Source organism: Bos javanicus, chromosome 28 (assembly GCF_032452875.1).
Source record: "Bos javanicus breed banteng chromosome 28, ARS-OSU_banteng_1.0, whole genome shotgun sequence".
Classification (NCBI taxonomy): domain Eukaryota; kingdom Metazoa; phylum Chordata; class Mammalia; order Artiodactyla; family Bovidae; genus Bos; species Bos javanicus.
Genome location: NC_083895.1, coordinates 2,622,982 through 2,644,723, shown reverse-complemented (window position 1 = coordinate 2,644,723; position 21,742 = coordinate 2,622,982). Strand labels below are relative to the sequence as shown.

General features: G+C 47.7%; 1 protein-coding gene across 1 annotated transcript in view; it reads left to right on the top strand.

The window, feature by feature from the left end:
- Window positions 1–5,207: 5,207 nt before the first annotated feature.
- The window catches only part of ABCB10 (ATP binding cassette subfamily B member 10), a 34,333-nt gene continuing 17,798 nt past the window's right edge, over window positions 5,208–21,742 (top strand). The window contains exons 1-4 of the mRNA XM_061404789.1: window positions 5,208–5,764; window positions 15,514–15,714; window positions 16,451–16,653; window positions 21,490–21,624. Of these exons, the coding sequence (XP_061260773.1) occupies window positions 5,281–5,764; window positions 15,514–15,714; window positions 16,451–16,653; window positions 21,490–21,624 (1,023 nt within the window). The 5' untranslated portion in view covers window positions 5,208–5,280. The remainder of the gene's footprint in view (window positions 5,765–15,513; window positions 15,715–16,450; window positions 16,654–21,489; window positions 21,625–21,742) is intronic.

Genomic DNA, 21,742 nt, shown 5'->3' with positions numbered 1-21,742 from the left:
AGATTATTTTGGTAGAAGGTGAGAGAAGATGAAAGTCAAAGATTTTGACCCCTTCTTTATCCATAGCATTCAGCCTACCTGAGCCACATGGGCATTGGCTGTAAGCACACAGTGCGGAAGAGTTACCAAAAGTTTAGATTTCAGAGGAACTTACAAAGCATTTCTGCCCCTGGTGGATCCTACCCCTTTCCTCGTTTGTGATTCACTGAACTGCATGCTCCTCCTCCGGTCATCACCCTGCCACCCTGTCCCTGACAGGATGAGCTGCAAGCTGAAGAAAAAAAGAAATGAACTAAGAAAGGTGAAATGACCACCCCCCCCGCCCCGCCCCTACAATCAGATTACAGATCAGACTGTCGGCTGGGGGAGACTTTTGTCCACTTCCTGGGCTATTGTGCCTCCTGCTGTCCACCTTGCCGCCTTTTTAAAAAGACAAGAACCCACAGGTAGAGCTATCCCTAAAGTAATCTCAACTGATCTCAAGTTTCGACGAAAGGACATCCTTTTTGAATCTGACACCTGTTGGCCACCTAATCTATTAAGAGTCTATTCATCAAAGGCCAGATTTTGCTACTTGGTTCAGTTACCTCTCCACCAAGAGTCCTCTGTCTCACTGTGGGTAGCATTTGAACTTTCGCTTGTTTTCTCAGAATTAATGTGCAGCCTTTCCCTGTTTTCCTGAGGAATTTTGTACTATTAATCCACTCACATCTAAGTGGTTTGTTTTCTTTTTTCCCGAACACATTTTAGAACATTTCTTGCCTTTTTCAGTGGCCAAGGGATTTTATGGTAACTTCTGAAAAGGTAATGAAACGCTACTGTCATTTTTAATTTACTTTGACTGCGCTAGGTCTTAGTGCTCTGGTTGGGCTTTCTCTAGTTGTGTTGTAGGCTTCTCTTATTGCGGCCCGTGGGCTCTAGAGTGCACAGGCTCAGCAGTTGCAGCACAAGGGCTCAGTAGTTGTAGCGCCTGGGACTGGTTGCTCTGAGGCATGTGGATTCTTCCAAAACCAATGATCAAACCCACGTCCCCAGGATTTGCAGGCAGACTCTTAACCACTAGACCACCAGGGAAGGCATATCCTTATTTTAAAATGGGAAATGCATTTTATATATATATATATAAAATTGCCAATATAGTGGATTGACAAAAACATTTATTCAGGTTTCCTGTAATATCTTACTGAAAAACCCAAACATTTTGGCCAAACCAGTATATTGGATATGTCTGTGTGTGTGTGTGTGTGTGTGTGTGTATTTAGAGTCGGCAAATCACTAGACCATTCAAGTATGACCTAAATCAAATCCCTTACAATTATACAATGGAAGTGAGAAATAGATTCTAGGGATTAGATCTGATAGACAGAGTGCCTGAAGAACTATGGATGGAGGTTCGTGACATCATACAGGAGGCAGGGATCAAGACCATCCCCAAGAAAAAGAAATGGAAAAAGGCAAAATGGTTGTCTGAGGAGGCCTTACAAATAGCTGAGAAAAGAAGAGAAGTGAAAGCAAAAGAGAAAGGGGAAGATATACCCATTTGAATGCGGAGTTCCAAAGAAAAGCAAGGAGAGATTAGAGAGCCTTTCTCAGCGATCAATGCAAAGAAATAGAGGAAAACAACAGAATGGGAAAGACTAGAGATCTCTTCAAGAAAATAAGAGATACCGAGGGAACATTTCATGCAAAGATGGGCACAATAAAGGACAGAAATGGTAGGGACCTAACCATTTCTTCCTAACCAGAAGAAGATATTAGGAAGAGGTGGCAAGAATACACAGAACTGTACAATAAAGATCTTCATGACCCAGATAACCACGGTGTGATTATTCACCTAGAGTCAGACATCCTGGAATGTGAAGTCAAGTGGGCCTTAGGAAGCATCACTATGAACAAAGCTAGTGGAGGTAATGGAATTCCAGTTGAGCTATTTCACATCCTAAAAGATGATGCTGTGAAAGTGCTGCACTCAATATGCCAGCAAATTTGGAAAACTCAGCAGTGGCCACAGGACTGGAAAAGGTCAGTTTTCATTCCAATCCCAAAGAAGGGGAATGCCAAGGAATGCTCAAACTACTGCACAATTGCACTCATCTCACATGCTAGCAATGTTCAAAATTCTCCAAGTCAGGCTTCAACAGTACATGAACTGTGAAGTTCCAGATGTTCAGGCTGGATTTAGAAAAGGCAGAGGAACCAGAGATCAAATTGCCAACATCTGTTCGATCATTGAAAAAACAACAGAGTTCGAGAAAAACATCTACTTCTGCTTTATTGACTATGCCAAAGCGTTTGCCTGCATGGATCACAATAAACTGTGGAAACTTCTTAAAGAGATGGGAATACCAGATCATCTGACCTGCCTCCCGAAAAATCTGTATGCAGGTCAAGAAGCAACCGTTAGAACTGGACATGGAACAACAGACTGGTTCCAAATCAGGAAAGGAATGCATCAAGGCTGTATATTGTCACCCTGCTTATTTAACTTATATGCAGAGTACATAATGAGAAATGCTGGGCTGGAAGAAGCACAAGCTGGAATCAAGATTGCTGGGAGAAATATCAATAACCTCAGATATGCAGATGACATGACCCTCATGGCAGAAAGTAAAGAACTAAAGAGCATCTTGATGAAAGTGAAAGAGTAGAGTGAAAAAGTTGGCTTAAAGCTCAACATTCAGAAAACGAAGATCATGGCATCCAGTCCCATCACTGCATGGCAAATAGATGGGGAAACAGTGGAACAGTGGCAGACTTTATTTTTGGGGGGCTCCAAAAACATTGCAGATGGTGACTGCAGCCATGAAATTAAAAGACACTTTCTCCTTGGAAGGAAAGTTATGACCAACTTAGACAGCATATTAAAAAGCAGAGACATTACTTTGCCAACAAAGGTCCCTCTAGTCAAGGCTATGATTTTTTCCAGTAGTCATGTATGGATGTGAGAGTTGGACTATAAGGAAAGTTGAGCACCAAAGAATTGATGCTTTTGAACTGTGGTGTTGGAGAAGACTCTTGAGAGTCCCTTGGACTGCAAGGAGATCCAACCAGTCCGTCCTAAAGGAAATCAGTCCTGAATGTTCATTGGAAGGACTGATGTTGAAGCTGAAACTCCAATACTTTGGCCATCTGATGCAAAGAACTGACTCCTTGGAAAAGACCCTGATGCTGGGAAAGATTGAAGGCAGGAGAAGGGGATGACAGGATGAGATGGTTGGATGGCATCACTGCCTCAATGGACATGAGTGTGAGTAAACTCCGGGAGTTGGTGATGGACAGGGAGGCATGGCATGCTGCAGTCCATGGGGTTGCAAAGAGTCAGACACGACTGAGGGACTGAACTGAACACTTTTTTTTCCTTTTTTTGGTGTGATGATCATATAAGTCCAGATGATCCTTTAGCCAATATTTATTCCCTGCTTCTTTCCCCCACTGTGTTTTTTTAAAAGAACCATGGGTGTTTTCTCTAGATTCTATGTTAGTAAATAAAAAAAATCTTCCTCATATATCATGATAGGTGGGTGGGTTTTTTTTTCAAGCATGACAATTTTGTCAGGGATAATTTTCAGATTATCATCTGACTGATTGTTAGAAGTGCAGGCAACACAGAGAGTTATGGTATCTTCATGAGCTACACTTCAGGTATTTTCTTTTTTGACTCCAGACCCTAGAGAGTGCTGGCTGAAAATGTTGGACTTCATTCTGGAGAAGGCAGAAAGAAAAACCCTTTCCCAGACAGCAGCATCAACAGTTTTCTGGAAAGTAGAAAAAAGAAGAGAAGAGGAAGATTAGACTTGAATTAAAATTGTCACTTTTTCTCCCACTGGGACGTCATTATTTGACTTGATGTGGGGTATGGGGCACTACATCTCCCTTGCTTTCAGAAGTCATCTAACAAAGTCTCAGGAGGACTTGCTTACTTATAAATCAGCAGCGTAAGCTTCAGTCATATTACACCTTGCATTCTAGAAGGTAAAGGCCAGGGAGAGGTGGTGGGGGTGGAGTGGTGAACTATGGACTCCATGCCCCTCTAGGTTCAAGAGGTTGGAATTTAGAGGATGGAATTTAGAGGATTCCTGTTGTCTTCACAGGATTTAGGGTGGGATTTAATCCTACATTACCTCTCCATTATGGGTACTTCACCTCAGAAGTCCTACATTCCTGACCTACCAGGGCCCCAGGTAGAGGTAAGTGAGGCACTCTCCTGGGGGCAAAATTTAGGGAAACTCTAAATAGCTCCATAATCAAGATAAATGGTATTCTAAAGAAAAAAAATTTTTGAAAACAAATTGCAAACAAAGCTGCTAATTGCTTTATTTTGTAAACAAAACTCTGAGGGCTGAGATCAACGTGGGAGAGAGAGGTGGGCTGGCCCAAGTGCGGGGACAGATCCTTCATTTGAAATTTTGATACACTGTTCATTATGGACTTTTGCATTAATTTTGATTTTTTAAAAATTTGAACTAAAATATATTTATCTTGATTATTAACCTTTCCCCCCCCCCCCCCCCCGGAAGCCATAAATATTGCAACTGAGGCAATATTTCACTTTCACTGGCCTCATCCGAGTCCCAGCCTTTAAAATACTGACAGGTCAACAAAAAGCTACCCACATTTCCTAAAACATTATTCTTAGATAAGGACCAGGCCCTAGAGTACGGATGTCAGGGCGTGAAGTCCCTGCGTCCCGGTGGGTTTTGACCCTAATCTGGGCTTTCCGCACTCGGGTATTACACACCGCGTTCTGCCTGGTCTTACCGGGAGCCGGTGCACCCGGGCCACCTCTGCTCAGTGCACGTCTGTCCACCTTATGAGATGACCCCTCTCCTCTCAGAGCTACCCGAGTTTCACCCTCCGCCAAGCCCGCGAACACCAGTAGCCCTCTGCGGTCAGAAGCCGGGTACGTGTGACCGCTCCTGCGCTCTCCCACGCGCCCGCGTGACCAGAGGTGCGCGCCGCTCCCAGCTTCTTCCGAGCGGTCCAGGGGCGCGAAATGCGCCCTGCGGGACAGTGCGCAAGCGCGGCGGCACATCGCGCTTTCTTCCGCTTCCTCCACCGCGGGGCCGGCGGCGCGCTGGCTCTGGGCCGCCCGGTTGGGGGCGCTGCCGACGGGCGCCGGAGACGGGCGGGGGCCCCCGGGGTGGTCGGGGCCGGACTCGGCGCCCCGGGGCGGGGCCGCGCGGGCGGGGATGGGGCGGGCGCGGGGGCGGCTAACCGGGCGGGCGAGCGGCGGCGAACGGAGGGGGCGGCGGACCGAGGCGCACGGTCGGACGCGGCGCCATGCGCGGTCCCCCGGCTTGGCCGCTGCGACTGCTCCTGAGGCGCGGCGCAGCCGCCCGCTCCCCCGAGACCAGGACGCTGTCGACGCACCCGGCGTTTGCGAGGCCTGGGGGCGTGGAGCCGGCGCTGCTCGCGGGTGGCTGGGCCGCGCGAGCCCCGCGGCGGTGGGCGGGCGGGGGTCCCGGCGGCCCCGCGGGCGGCGCGGGCCTGGCGCGGCTCCTGGCGCTCTGGTCGCGGCACCCCGGGCTGTCTAGGTGCTGGGCGCTAGCCGGGCCCGTCGCCTCCAGGCTCCCGCGCTCAGCGCTCCCTGGCTGCTCGACCTTGGTCGCGCGGGCCGCGGGAGAGGCTTGGCGGCGCGGGCCGGCCTTGCCTGCGGCCGCGGCGACTCCCGGTCACGACCCGCTGCTGCGGCCCGCGGCGGCCAGGCGCTCGGAGGCGCAGAAGCTCCTGAGCCTGGCGCAGCCCGAGCGCCGGAGGCTGGCAGGTAGGGCCCTCCTCTCGGTCACCGGCGACCTTTCCCGTGCGAGGTCCGGGGCCGGCGAGAGGGGCACTGAGGGGGCGGCAGGGGGCCCGGGGCCATTGGAATCGGTGAAGAGGACAGGGTGCTTTTACCTGGGCGTCCTCCCTGGGGGTACGGACGGAGCGCGCCTGCTGTAGCGGTGTGGATCCGCAGGTGCGCGGACAAGGTGTAGCATATACAAGTGGAGCGGCATCTCCTTGTTACAGTGGTCAAGTCTTTCGCTTTGACTTTGCCAGTGTTCTCAAGTGACCTGGGTTGTTTGTTTGTTTGTTTTTACCCTGTCTTTGTAAAATTAATCGTAGACTCTAGTGAACTTATTTTGTAATATGCCCTTGCACTAAAAAAAAACACATACACATTATTTGCTTCAGATTAATTTCTTAAGCAGCCAACATTATTTTTACTCCGTGAAGCAAAACAATGTAAACCTGTCAGGTTTGTCCCGTTTTTGCCTCACTGAGTGGTAGGCAGGAAGTTACTAAGCTCTTCAGAAGAGTCAGCACTGGCTATGGTCAGTGATCGGTAAACTCTAGAAGGGTTGAGAAACTGCAGATCACAACCCAACTAAGTCTTAACTGAGTAATTTTAGAAAGTAAAAATGAATATTTTTAGAAACAAAATTCAGATTTTGTATAGTCTCAGTTTTAGCCATAAATGGAGAAATGTTTAAATGCAAAGTCCTTGTAAGATCGAAACGGTTTTGAGGTTTCTCCAAATCTTCATTTCTTTTAATAAATATTGAGTCTTGTGTGCTAGGCCCTTGGGTTTCATTGGTGAGCAGAAGAAAACCTGGTTCTTGCTCCTGCTGGGGCTTGCAGTTTAGTAGGGGAGAGGCATTGATGAAAAGATCATATGACTAGAGATAAAACTGCAGGTTTGATGAGGGTTGGGAAAGAGGGCTTGTAATGTTCTTAGACTTGAAGCAGGTGAGAATCCCACATTTTTTGTTACAAATCTGTTGCTTTAGGAAGGATAGTCCTAGAGAGTGATCTGTGATATAGGGCAGGCTGGTGTGGTAGAGGAGGGCAACAGAGTGGGAACATTTTACCTCTCACTGACTTTTACAGCTTAGTGGGTTCTTGGTATTATGGAGGTATAAAGAGAATAATGTTGTCACTTGGTTGTGCGTGTATTTTTGATGGAAAATTTTTTTCCTTGTTTCTCTTTTAAAAGAAAAACTTGAAGACTAGAAGTTCTCATTGGACTATGAGCTTCTTGGGAAAAGAGCTGTGTCTGCTTCATCTTTCTGTGTCTAGTCCTTAGCGTGTGTGTGGCACAGAATAGGGCACAGAGTGCCTTCAAAGAAGGAATAAGTGATGGTCCGACCAGGCCCAGGTGGAAACCTGAGTTTAGAAACCCTGAGCACTGCAGGGTGTGTTCATCATCTTCATATGTAATTAAAAATAAGTGTAGGAAATCCAGTTTTGTTTCTGAAATTTTAGATGTCAAGGAAGTTTTTAGGTATCAGGCTCAGGCTCTGTGGCGCCCACGCATTCTGGCCATGATAGGTGGCCCAACCCTGCCTCTGCGCATGGTCACGCTCCCTGTACCTTTGTGCCTGTTCCTACATGTCCTGTCTGTTAGCCTGCTCAGAAGACAGCCTTTAAGGAAGCAAGAGCTGTACCTCCTTTTATTTTAAGAAGGGGAGCTAGTTAGATTTGCTGCCTTGAATAAGTGTGAATGTATAATTTGAGGGAGTAAGTCTTGGATTGGTACACTAATTTTTTCCCACCTTTCAAACAAATAATCTGCCTGCAATGCAGGAGACCCCAGTTTGATCCCTGGGATGGGAAGATCCCCTGGAGAAGGGAAAGGCTACCCACTCCAGTATTCTGGCCTGGAGAATTCCTTGGACTGTATAGTCCATGGGGTCCCAGAGTCTGATACGACTGAGTGACTTTCACAACAAAATATATACATATTGTATTTAACATGATGAAAGCTCCTTATAAGGACATAGGGTTGCCTCAAAAGACAATATACTATTGTCTATATACTATGTTGCAGCCACTCTGAATGTTGACATTTGTAAGATTAAGAGAACGTTGAGGGGGATCACCATTAATTTGTAACTTATCCTTGTAGGAGCAGCCTTAGATGTTGGCCCATCTCTTTGCAGTGCTGGAAATAACGAGCACGTGTGTGTGTGTGTGTGTGTATGTATGTATGTGTGTATGTGTTTACTTTAAATCAAGAGGCTGAAAAACTGAATTGAAGAGAAGGAATTCCAATGTTTGTTAATTTTTAGAGAAAGGAATACAAAAATTCTTCTTCAGAAATTGAACTATATGATTGAATAGCAGTGTTTTCATCTGTGTTCTGCAGTTTGCTGAACATGCTGCCTTAACTGTGTGACCAGAAAGCTTTGATCTTAAGTGATTTGTATCAGAAACTTTAAAAACAGGGTCTGCCGTCTGAGACGCCTGTAGGTATCTGCTGAAGACTGTCATGTCTATCTCTCTTCTGAAGGAACCACAGTCCTTGATGCGCCCCTTGGCCCTTCCTCCCTGTGTCTCTCTTTGTGTTGGAATTTGTAGATATCTTCCAACAGCTGTGGCCTACAAGGTTGCTCTGCAGTCATTTTTCACTGATAATTTGTCTTATCGTCTTGGTCACAGGAGTCTTAAAAGATGAAGGAGCTCACTGAGGAGCCCCTGTGGCTGATGGGATAAGAGGTAACTGGTCTGAGCTGTGCTCCCGGTCTGGCAGATAGAAGAGGCTGCTGGGGCGTCCAGTGAGTGGGAGGGTGGGAGCACCGTGCATGGAGTTGGGAGCTAGGAGTGAGCCCAGGGCCTGAAGGGGTAGTGGGATGACAATGATGGAGAGTCTTGGTGCAGTGGGCACCATGGAGATTGTCTTGCTCATAATTCCCAGGTGGAAAGAAAGAAAGTGAAAGTCACTCAGTTGTGTCTGACTCTTTGTGACCCCATGGACTGTCCATGGAGTTCTTTAGGCCAGAATACTGGAGTGGGTAGCCTTTCCCTTCTCCAAGGGATCTTCCCAACCCAGAGATTGAACCCAGGTCTCCTGGATTGCAGGCAGATTCTTTACCAGCTGAGCCACAAGGGAAGCCCAAGAATACTGGAGTGGGTAGCCTATCCCTTCGCCAGCAGATCTTCCTGACCCAGGTCTCCTGCATTGCAGGCAGATTCTTTACCAACTGAGCTATCAGGGAATATCAATATCCCAGGTGGGTCACTGGTCAAATGTGGAAGTTGCATGTCCAGCCCTCCACCCCCAAGCTGTTCACTGAAACATGGATAAGGACTTGTGTGGTTTGAGATGAGGACAGTTCTTAGAACCTGATGCCCGCCAGGAGCTTTTGCTACATTCATAGTTGAATATTACAGAGTTGAATATTACCGTTAAGTGACCAGTATGAAGACACTGAGGAAACCATTGGAGGTGGTAAGCAAGGAGAGGGCGAGGCACGCTTAGGATGGCTCATCCTGCAGCCCAGGTCGGGAGTGAACAGTTCTCACAGGGATAGTGCTGGTGGCGCAGTGAGGCTGAACCTCAGAAACAAAATTGTTCCAGAAAGCCTGCAAGTGTATTTGCTTCGGAAATAACCACATTTCAGAGAAAACCTGAACATCCTGTAGCTGTGCTGTGAAACGTGCTAGTCGGAATTGATTCAAGAGTGAGATACCAGATATTGAAGGGACTTAGTATGGGGAAAAAATGTGAATTTTCTTCACGTTTTAATGTTCATTGATGACTAATACTTTGGATATATTGGATCAAATAAAATATGTTATTAAATTAATATTACCTGTTTCTTTTTAATGTGGCACCTAGAAGATTTTAAGTTCTATGGGCAGCTCGCATGGCATGTGTGCTGGACAGAAGTGCCAGCCATGGGCAGCCCCATTGTGGTTACTGCGGCACAGATGCCAGGTCTGTCACTTGCACTCTGGCCTTGCCCAGACCTTTGTCTCCAGGTCACTCCACAGCCTCAGAGGCTTCCTCAGCGCCCCACTTCCTGCTGCCTGTCGGCCCTTTCTACCTCTTGCCTTGTCCAGCTTAGCTACTTGCCAGGCTCCTTCACTTCAGCCTCTCACCTGCCCGGGCCCTCTACTCCTGTGTTCTCTGTGGACACTGAAAACTCCTTTCCTCCTGTGTCCCTCCTCTCAGAGAGTGGGACACAGTTGGCAGGGGCACCGGTCAGTCCTGACTACTTGCAGTGCCAGCTGTAATATAGATACTGTGTGTGTGTGCTCAGTCGTGTCTGACTGTTTGCGACCCTATGGACTGTAGCCTACCAGGCTCCTCTGTCCATGGGATTTTCCAGGCAAGAATATTGCAGTGGGTTGCCATTTCCTTTGCCAGGGGATCTTCCAACCCAGGGATCTCCCAGTGGCAGGTGGATTCTTTACCACTAGCGCAAGCTAGGAAGCCTAGTATGTTGATAGATAATAGTGCATACTTATCATTGACTTAGCTTCCCTGGTGGCTCAGATGGTAAAGCGTCTGCCTGCAATGCGGAAGACCTGGGTTCGATCCCTGGGTCGGGAAGATCCCCTGGAGAAGGAAATGGCAACCCACTCCAGTATTCTTGCCTGGAAAATTCCATGGACCGAGGATCCTGGTAGGCTACAGTCCATGGGGTTGCAAAGAGTCGGACATGACTGAGCAACTTCACTTCACTTCACTTCACTTCATCGTTGACTGGATACTGACACTGGGCTGGAGACATCATGTCTGTGTGTCATTTCTCACACTTCCTTGAGGGAAAGGTTATTTTTATTGCCAGCTTCTAGATGAATAAATTGAGGTGCAGAGAGTTTGAATGACTCAGTCGAGGTCAGACAGCTAGATGACAGCTAGGGCACTCATCCTGCCAGTCCCAACTTCAGAACTCCCCACGTCTCCCCACATCTCAGGTCCTGTGGAGTCTAGCTCTTCAGAATGTCTGCATTCATTGTCACCATCCTATCCCCGCTGCCCCTCCTCCCCACTTCACCTTAGTTCCCCTCTTGCCTGGAGCAGGGCAGCCTCAGGTCCTTTCATTTCACTCTACAGCCGGAGTGAGTCATTTAAAATACTGTCTCAGGAACACGTGTATACCTGCAGCGGATTCATTTCGACATTTGGCAAAACTAACACAATATTGTAAAGTTTAAAAATAAAAATAAAATAAAATACTGTCTCGCTACCCAGCCTGAGGCCCTGTTAGGCCTGCCTTGCTGCAGCGGCCCTGTTCTCTGAGAGCCTGGAGCCTCCTACCTTTTCTCTGCACCACAGTCCCCACATCAACATTATCCGGCAGCGGCAGCCTTTCTGCTCCCTGGCTGGCCTCACCCTCCCCAGCAGAGATCCCTGCTGTTTTCTCAGCTTGGTTGTGGGAAGATGAAGAAGACAGATTTTTGTCTCAGAATATGGTTCTGCAGTAGATGAACTGGGTGACCTTGTGCAAGCTCCCTCTAAGTGCTTGAGTTTTTCTCTGGAAAATGAGGATGGTGAGAGCATTGTTGGAGGAGACAGTGCATAGCAAATGCTTCAGATAGTGGTGGGTAGTTAGTGCCTTAGTCCGTGAGTGACATGGGGCTTGCTGCACCTGCCTAGCTCCGTGGGCAGATGAGTCCTTAAAAGCGCTGTCCTGTGTCTAGCGTAGACAGGCTGTACAACCTTTGCCGCCCCCAGACCTGCCGGTCCAGGACCTGGGTACTGGCCACAGCCCTTCTCCGAGCAGCCTGCCTTTCAGGTTTTCCTTCTTTCTTTTCAAGGAGATTGCTCTCATTCTTTGAATGCCATGACTGGATAGACTTAGGGTAACAGAAAAATGCTTGAAAATACTTAAGAGACAGTAACAGTCAAGCAAGGAAGAGGAGTAAGCAAATGCTGAATGAACCATGGGAAAAGATGGAGACTATCCAGAAGGATTGTGGTTTATTTGGCTCATCCGGTCTGGGGAAGAATCAGAGACGATAGCTGTGGTGCAAATACATGATTCATGAATGTCAGAGATGGTGTTGTTTAGTAAAACCTTAACAGAAATCCAGCTAACCCAAAGCAGAAATTTTTTTTTACTTTGTATACATTTAACTTGTAGAAGATCCAACAAGTCCATCCTAAAGGAAATCAGTCCTGAATATTCATTAGAAGGACTGATGCTGAAGCTGAAACTCCAATACTTTGGCCACCTGATGCAAATAACTGACTCATTTGAAAAGACCCTGATGCTGGGAAAGATTGAAGGTGGGAGGAGAAGGGGACGACCGAGGGTGAGATGGTTGGATGATATCACCGACTTAATGGACATGGTTTTGAGTAAACTCCAGGAGTTGGTGATGTACAGGGAGGCCTGACGTGCTGCAGTCCATGGGACTGCAAAGAGTCGGACACTACTGAGCGACTGAACTAAACTGAACTTGTAGAAGAAAGAGGCAAATGGCAATAATAATTTTTTTTTTATTTAAAAGGGAGATCCTGAAACGATTTTTTTTAAGGTTGATTATTTTGGCTTTGCTGTATCTTTGTTCCTGCGAGTGGGCTTTCTCTAGTTTCCGCACGTGGGGCTACTGTCTAATTGTGGTGCAAGGACTGCTCATCACAGTGGCTTCTTCTTGTGGAGCACAGACTCCAGGCTTCAGCAGTTGCGGCCCGTGGGTTTAATTGCCTTGCTGCATGTGGAATTAGTTTCCCGAACACCATGTCACCTGCATTGGCAGGTGGATTCTTAACCACTGGACCACCAGGAAGTCCCTGGAACAAATTTTAATTCAGCCAAATTCCTTTCTTTTTGTAATCATTACATTACTATGTAAGAACTAGTGTGTGTTCATGCTGTGCAGGCTCTTATTTGGAATCATAACTGAATTTGAAAACTAGAGGCGGGAGGGAGAGATGAACCCTGGTAGCACTTTGCATATACGTTACACTTAGGGAAGTATTTGCCAAAGGGAAGAAACAGACTAGAGAGACTACCTGCTGATGACAGATGAAACAGGTCTTCCGGGTTAATTCCTGGGTTGCCAGGACACTGGTTTCTGTGGCCGTGCCCTGCAGAACCTGAGCTACACATGCTCCCGGGACCCTTGGGCTTTCAGTCCTCTGAGCACAGCTATCAGGAACACAGAGTTTTGAAACAAGATCCTGAGTCTTACAGCAAGATAAAATGGCACTTGGCCAGGTTTATATTATGTAGTCAGGCATGAGGGTTTCCTGGCTCCTGTAAAGGAGTCATTTCCACATGGACTTTCTGAGCTACCTACCAGATCTTATATTTCTCTTTAGGCTGTTGTTGAACTTTTACATGCTTTTCTTTCCCTCCTTTGCCAAAGTTCAGTTTGTTCATTCATCCAGCCAGTATTTATTGAGCTTGTACTATATGCCTATCCCTGTAGGCAGTCAGGATATAACAGTGAACAAAATAGAAATCTTTTCTCCTAATGGAAAGATACAGTAGATCAGTGAAACTTCCCAAAGGCTGGGAAATGGTGGAAAGAGAATGAAAGGTGTGTCAGGGTTTGTATTATAGATGGGGTTGCAAAGCAGGCCTCCTTTGAGGGGAGGTGTTAGAAGACCCCCAGGAGGGAGAGAGTATGGGCAGTATTCCTGACTTAACAAGCTCATATTTCTCCTAGGGCTGTATGCCAGCTGAACTACCGATTGGCAGAGTTTGCTCTTAACTCTTTGTATTAACGTTTTGTAAAAGTGAAGTCTTTCACCGAAGTGTTAGCTTTAGGCAAGACATAGAGAAGCTATTTTCAGGGTGTTGGGAGCACCCATCCCCCACACTGTGTCCACTTAGGGTCTTCGCCATTGACTGATCAGTGATGGTGCTAGCAGTGGGGGTGGGGGGGGGCAGGAGATATAGAGGGAGCCCCGGGAGGACTGAACTTGGAAGGTTCACAGTGGCATACATATGCACCCTGCCCCAGTCACCTGGTCCACTCTGCAGAAGGAATCTGTTACTTGTTTGTTACTTCCCTGGAGATGTTTTGTGCACACGTGTATGCTAAGTCGCTTCAGTCACATCTGACTCTTTGCAACCCTGTGGACCGTAGCCCACTAGGCTCTTCTGCCCATGGGATTCTCCAGGCAAGAATACTGGAGTGGGTTGCCATGCCCTCCACCAGGGGATTTTTCTGATCCAGGGATCGAAACCTGCGTCTCTTATGTCTCCTGAATTGGCAGGCGGATTCTTTACCACTAGCGCTGCCTGGGAAGTTCTTTGACCATGGCTCAGCTGTAAACGTAAACATGTGGATGTGTGTGTTTATTTTTGAAAGGTCATTGGGTGTGTCAGTTTAGGGCCTCCAACAAGCAGATGTCAGAACAGAATTAGATGTTCAAGAGATCTACTGGGGTGAACACATGTGAGAGATAAGGCCAAAGGAAGTAGGAGTAGGTGGGCAGAGTCTTTGGTCACAATGCAGGTCTGAAACCATGATCCTCCGTGAAAGCTTCTATTTACTTTCTTAAACTGGATGCCAGTGGAGAGGTACCAGGTGTACATTGCAGACATAAGAATTTCTAGGGTTGTTTTGTGCCTACCTGAACTTAAGAACTAACTAGCAAAAAAGCCCCACAAACATTTGTGTCCTTGGCTTTTCTTGATAACAGTGTGTCTTAGTGGATTGCCTCATGTTGCTTTCCATAGAGTCACCTCAGTGTTTTTAATGACTGCATAATATGTATAAAATACATGTTCCATGATTGACTTAACTTTTCTTCACTGAGGAATGTTTGGAGTATTTTGAATCTTTTGTTGGTATAAGCAATGCCTTAATGAACACCCTTGAGTGTACCTTTTTTTTGCATACACATATGGGAGTGTATCTACACATTAGAGATAGAATTGGTGGACAAAAGGGAGTGTGCAGTTACATTTTGACCAGTAGGATGTCATCACCTTCCACTGCAACTGTACCAGTTTGCATAGCTACTAACAGTGTAAATGCCGCTTCCTTGCAGCTTCACTAACAGGGTGTTGTCAGACTCTGAGCTTTGCCATCCAGTAGATGAAAAATGATACATCTTTGTGGTTAAATTTGCATTCCTTATTATGAATGTAGTTATCTGTGACACATGCTGTTCCTAATTGGATTTTCTCAGTATTTTCTTTTCTGAAAGGATTCTGTGCTTTTGTCTTTTTTAAGGAGTGTGAACAGTTGTGTTCTTGCCTATTTTTATAATCGTGGTGATACTCTGGTACTTTATTTCCCAAAGCAGTCATATTAAGAAGGAAGGTATCACATATGTAGTAGATGCCCATACCTGCTTTCCATAGCCTACAGTCTTGTGAAATATTAGACATGATCAAGAGCTTTACCTGCATAGTTTGATCTTCAAGCTAAGATACAGTTAGATGCCAAGGAATAACTACATATAGCATGAATGTAGGAAAAATGTCATCTGAGTGGAACCCCTAGATCAAGAGGCAGGAGGGAGACCAGAGTGGATTTTTGTGGTTAGCTCTCAGTTACTGCTGGGGAAGAAGAGAGGAACAGACCAGGGTGAAGCCAGGTCGTCTGGTCTGGATACTTGGGTAGGATTAGTGCCCTCTACAGACACCCTGCCTGATATGGCCCCAGAACCAGATCTGGCTCTCCTCTTTAGTCAGGGGTCCAGGAGCTAAAGGGAGGAGACTCCCAGCCTCTGAGCGTCACACGCTCTGAAAAGTTTATTCGGGAAAGAAGCTGATGAACTCAGCGCCCTATTCCTTGGGCAAAGCACCGATGAACCGGAGAGTTGCTTGTGTTTTCCAGCTGCAGTTGGGTTTCTGGCGGTGTCCAGTGTCATCACCATGTCCGCCCCCTTCTTCCTGGGGAAGATCATTGACGTCATCTACACAAACCCCTCTGCAGACTGCAGCTCCAGCCTGACTCGCCTCTGCCTGGCGCTCGGAGGCGTGTTCCTGTGTGGTGCCGCAGCCAATGCCGTCCGTGTCTACCTCATGCAGACGTCAGGTGCCAGGACCCTGCTCCTGGGCGGCCTGGGTGGGGCGGGTCTCGTGGGATCCCTATGCTCTGGCCCCGCCCCCCAGGTTGGGGATCGTGGTAGACAAGGGACTCTGTGCTCACCCCTCCTCTCCCAGCATTAGAGCTCAGTTGCCTGTGTGCCTCCAGGAGTTTGGGTGGTGGTGCGCAGCCGCTGAGCTGCCCGTGCGGGGCAGCCCCTGCACGTGGCAATGGGTGATGCTGCTAAGTAGCGCTGTATGTTCCCTGGATACCCTTTCTGTCCCTTCCTTCTCTCCATCCCCGCTGAGCTGCCCTGGGGGGCAGCCCCTGCACTTGGTGTTGGGTGATGCTGCTCAGTGTTGCTGTGAGGCCTGTTAGTTGATAGGCAGTGACACCACCATGGTGACAGAGCCTGGGACACCCGACTCCACGTCGATGGCTGGCCGTTTAGCTGATAAACTGTAGATAATTAACCAGATCTTGACATTTGAAAGTTCAACCCAGGAAAGGATTGTGAAAGAGAAGCAGAATTAGGCTGTGAGAAGTTAGTGTGATAAAAGTGTAGACCCCACTGTTGATCACTGTGCTCTGTCATTGGCCCCATGGCCCGTGCTCACTATGGGGAGCTCTGCGCTGGCCAGCAGCGCATGCGCGTGGCTGTGTCTGGTCTCCCACCAGGCCATTACTTGGGCAGCTGCAGGTATGCAGCTGAGCCCCCACTGATGCAGCTTCTTTTGCCTTGCAGGTCAGCGCATCGTGAATAGGTTGAGGGCTTCTCTGTTCTCCTCAGTGCTGAAGCAGGAGGTGGCTTTCTTTGACAAGACACGCACAGGAGAACTGATCAACCGTCTGTCCGCAGACGCAGCCCTCCTGGGGCGCTCAGTGACGGAGAACCTCTCAGATGGCCTCAGAGCTGGAGCGCAGGCCTCTGTTGGCATCGGCATGATGGTACGTCCCTCAGCTGCTGTGTCCCGTCCGAGCACCCTGGCAGGGTGAGCCGCACTCCGGTGAGCTGTGCTCAGTACTGTGCCGAGGCCTTGGGGACCCAGGGCCATTGACTTGTTGTTGGCACCTGAACCTTCACTTCTTATCTGGAGAACAGACTGTGGCTTTTACAAAAGCCCTGTTGCCTGGGTTCTAAGAACGTGTGAGGGTGCGAATGAGCCCAGGTAGGAAGAGCCCTGGGTGCCGAGTGCTGGACCGAGGAGGAGCACTAGTCTGTCAGTCTGTCCAGCCATCTGTCCTCAAAGGCAGGAAACTACTACTGTCAGTCATCTCTACAGGACCTGAGGGTTGTCCCTGTCCTCCTCCTGTCAGGAGCAGGATGGGCTCCCTCTGCACAGACAGGCAGCTCTGCAATCATTTACCCTCTCCACCCATCACATCTGTTTCTCCTTAGCTGCGGACTGGAGCCCCTCACATCTGCTTGCCTCCATTCATACCAGGTGTCTGAAGACACACCTTCTCCTGTGGCCAGGAGAAACGTAGTGGGGCCACGTGTGCAACTTAAATTTTCTAGTTATTGTTGTTCAGTCGCCAAGCAGTGTCTGACTCTTTGTACATGGACTGCAGTACACCAGGCCTCCCTGTCCCTCACCATCTCCCGGAGTTTGCCCAAGTTCATATCCATTGAATCAGTGATGCCATCCAACCATCTCATCCTCTGTCACCCCCCTTCCCTCCTGCCTTCAATCTTTCCCAGCACCAGGGTCTTTTCCAGTGAGTTGGCCACAGTATTCACATCAGGTGGCCAAAGTATTGCAGCATCAGCTTCAGCATCAGTCCTTCCAATGAATACTCAGAGTTGATTTCCTTTAGGATTGACTGGTTGGATCTCCTTGCAGTCCACAGGACTCTCAAGAGTCTTCTCCAGCACCACAGTTCGAAAGCATCAGTTCTTCAGTGTTCTACCTTCTTTACGGTCCAACTTTCACATCCATATATGACTGCTGGGAAGACCATACATACCCTTGACTATATGGACCTTTATATATAAAGTGATATCTATGCTTTTTAATACACTGTCTAGGTTTGTCATAACTTTCCTCCCAAGAAGCAATTGTCTTCTAATTTCATGGCTGCAGTCACCATCCTCAGTGATTTTAGAGCCTAAGAAGAGGAAATATGGCACTGCTTCCACCTTTCCCCCTTTTATTGGCCATGAAATGATGGGACTGGATGCCATGATCTTAGGTTTTTTTTAATATAGAGTTTTAAGCCTGCTTTTTCACTCTCTTCTTTCACCCTCATCAAGAGGGTCTTTTAATTCCTCGCTTTCTGCCATTAAAGTGGTATCATCTGCATATCTGAAGTTGTTGATCTTTCTCCACTAGTCACATTTCAAAAAGGAAAAAGAGGAAATTCAATAGCAGTCTAGTGGTTAAGACTTCACCCTTTCACTGCTGAGGGCCTAGGTTCAATCCTGCAAGCTGTGTGGAGTAGCCAAAACAGTTTTTTAATAAAACAGAAAGAAAGGTGAAATGAGATTAATTTTGATAATAATTTTACTTAACTCAATATAAACAAAGTATTATCAATTCAACATGTATTTAATATAAAAATTATTAATCAAATATTTTTCATATTCAGTTCAGTTCAGTCTCTCAGTCATGTCTGACTCTTTGCAACCCCATGAGTCACAGCACGCCAGGCCTCCCTGTCCATCACCAACTCCCGGAGTTCACTCAGACTCACGTCCATCAAGTCAGTGATGCCATCCAGCCATCTCATCCTCTGTCGTCCCCTTCTCCTCCTGCCCCCAATCCCTCCCAGCATCAGAGTCTTTTCCAATGAGTCAACTCTTCGCATGAGGTGGCCAAAGTACTGGAGTTTCAGCTTTAGCATCATTCCTTCCAAAGAAATCCCAGGGCTGATCTCCTTCAGAATGGACTGGTTGGATCTCCTTGCAGCCCAAGGGACTCTCAAGAGTCTTCTCCAACACCACAGTTCAAAAGCATCAATTCTTCAGTGCTCAGCTTTCTTCACAGTCCAACTTTCACATCCATACATGACCACTGGAAAAACCATAGCCTTGACTAGACGGACCTTTGTTGAATCCTAATATGAAAAATGTCTCTATATTGAAAAGCAGAGACACTTTTCATATTAGGATTCTAAAATATACTGTATATTTTATACTTACAGAACATCTAAGTCTGGACGCTTTCACTGGAAATAATCAGTATTTAGATTTTGTAAAATTTGTGGTTGAAAAGCACGCACCAAAATCTCCAGACATACTTAAAACTTTATTAGTAACTGAATAGAAATGGAATATCAGGTTTTAAAATTTAATTTTAGTTAAAGCTAAAATCTAAAGTGTAGTTTCCCTAGCACAATGACCACCTCTCAGGTGACCAGTAGCCATCAATGCTGTCATCTTGGTGCAGTTCTAGACCCTAGAATGAAGACTGTGGCTGATTTTTCCTCATAGGTGGAAAAGCTGAAGTTTCTGACCAGTGTCCCAGAGAGCATTCAGTCTGGAGCAGAAGGCTGTGTTGCCAGAGTGAGCCTGTAAGGTCTACCATACAGAATGGAAGACAGCTTTGAAATCTTGTGTACACTCAGCCAAGAGAGAAGCAAAGCTCTGGGAGAAGGCCCTCCTGTACTAAATAAAGCACCGTTTCCAGATATTAATAGTCTGGGGCTCAGGAAGAGTAGCAGTTGAAGGACAGGGCGTCAGAGGGGGCCTGTCTCAGTACCTTGAGCTGCATAACAGTACCACGAGTGGGGACTCAAACAGCAGAAGTGTATTTCCCACAGCTCTGGACTCTGGGAGTCCAAGGTCGAGGTGCTGACAAAGTAGGTTCGTCCTGAGGCCTCTTCCCTTGGCTTGCGTGCAGCCACCCTCTCACTGCGAGCTCTGTTCACGTGGCCTTTCGCCTGTGCTTGTGTGGAGAGAGCTCGCTACTCTCTTAAAAAGATAGGATCAGGGCCCTCACCCTTATAACCGCATTTTACCTTAATTCCTTCCTTAGAGGCTCCATCCACATCCAGCCCCGTGGGGGTGTAAGGCCTGTGAGTTCTGGGGGGACACAGATGCTCAGCTGGAGAAGGCAACGGCAGCCCACTCGAGTACTCTTGGCTGGCAAATCTCATGGATGGAGGAGCCTGGTAGGCTGCAGTCCATGGGGTTGCTAGGAGTCGGACACGACTGAGCGACTTCACTTTCACTTTTCACTTTCATGCATTGGAGAAGGAAATGGCAACCCACTCCAGTGTTCTTGCCTGGAGAATCCCAGGGACGGGGGAGCCTGGTGGGCTGCCATCTATGGGGTCGCACAGAGTCGGACACGACTGAAGCGACTTAGCAGCAGCAGCAGCAGCAGATGCTCAGCTTATAGCAGGGCCTCGTGAGGATGCATGCCCTGGGATCTGGCCTTTAGCTCTGGAGGGACTGACATATCCATTCTTTCTCACGGGTCCCTGGACCTGACTATGGTAAGCCTGCTTCCAAGAACCCAATGATGTCTGTACCATACTGTCAGTTTAGTAGTTTACATGTGGGGTCTTCCTCCCACCATTGAGAGGTGTGTTCCTGATTCTGCAGCACTCCTTTCCGTGACAGCACCTGCCTCATCCTTCAGAAGGTTATCTCTAAGCATGGAACTGGAGCACAGGGAGGGAGGGTCCTGATACCATCCCCAGGCTCAGGGACAGCAAGGGGTGTTCCTGCCCTGCCGTGCAGACAGCTTGCCTGGGCTGTGTTGTGTTCAGACCTACTCGATTGCCTCACTGCTCCACCTGTGTCCTGAAGGCCACTGACACCCCAGTGCCTGCTTGTCTGTCCAGGGTGGCCCGTCCCCAGAGGTCAAGGTACTGAGCTCATTGCTGCCTCAGAGCCTCAAGACCACAGGGCACTCCAGGCTCTCTCTCTCTCTGTCTCCCCTGTTTTCTCCCTGACTCCCACCTCCCTCTTGCCTTAGACGGGACTCCCCATGAGTCAGTTACCTCCAGGTGCCTAGGACAGTGTCTGCTGCCTGTAGACCTTAGGTGCTCAGTTGTTGAATGAGTAAACAAGTGAATGATTGCTTGATCCATCCTTCACTTTACATTTCAGTCTGCAGCTTTCCCCAGCATTTTAAGAGAGTCTTCCACTGATGATACTATTTTATAATGAATAATGATGCTAATACCATTTAAAATATAACCACCTAATTGCAGGCTTGGCTATAGGAAAACCCTATTGTGTTCCTTACTCTTTGGGCAACTCCAGTTGTTAGGAGACTCCTTTTGTTGAGTCCAGATCCATTTGCCTGAGATTCCAGTCCTGTGAGCTGTGGAAACAGCTCTAACTTGGTTGTCACACCTCTGCAAGTCCTCCTTCAACTTTGTCACGTGACGTGGGGATTTTTGGTCTTGCTGCCATCTGAGTCATCTCAGGGAGACGTTGCTCTGGTTGTTCAGAAGCCCTGATGCAGACTTGAATACAGACCTCCTGGTGTGGTCTGGCCAGCGTGGAGCAGAAGGGGTCTCCTTCCTCCGTCCCCACTGCTCTGTTGAGTAGTGTGGTCTGATTTGCATAGCACTGGCCCAGCGTTGCGCCGGTGGTGGTACAGCATTGCAGGGCAAAGGGCCTTCACAGCCTCAGAGGCTGTCTGTCATGTTACTCCCACATGGCGGCTGAATATTCGTGGGGCTTTGTGAAGACCGAGAATGTCTGAAAAGTTCTACCAAACAGCACCTTTAGGCCTACCTGTTAATTTAAACATACACATGTTTACAGTGGACAGTGAGAGTATCTTGCTACTCTGTGTAACACGTATGTTTTGGGTTTTTTGACAGTTTTTTGTCTCCCCTAAACTGGCCACTTTTGTTTTGAGTGTGGTGCCTCCAGTATCCATCATTGCTGTGCTTTATGGCCGATACCTACGGAAACTAACCAAAGTCACTCAGGACTCCCTGGCACAAGCCACTCAGGTAAAGGCCCCTCCCTGGTGTGGTCTCCACTTGGATGAACTCAGAGCCAGGTTATCAGTGGGCAGACCCTAAAGAATGTGTTTAACCTTTCCAAAAAGTACGTCCTTTTCCTCGTGTT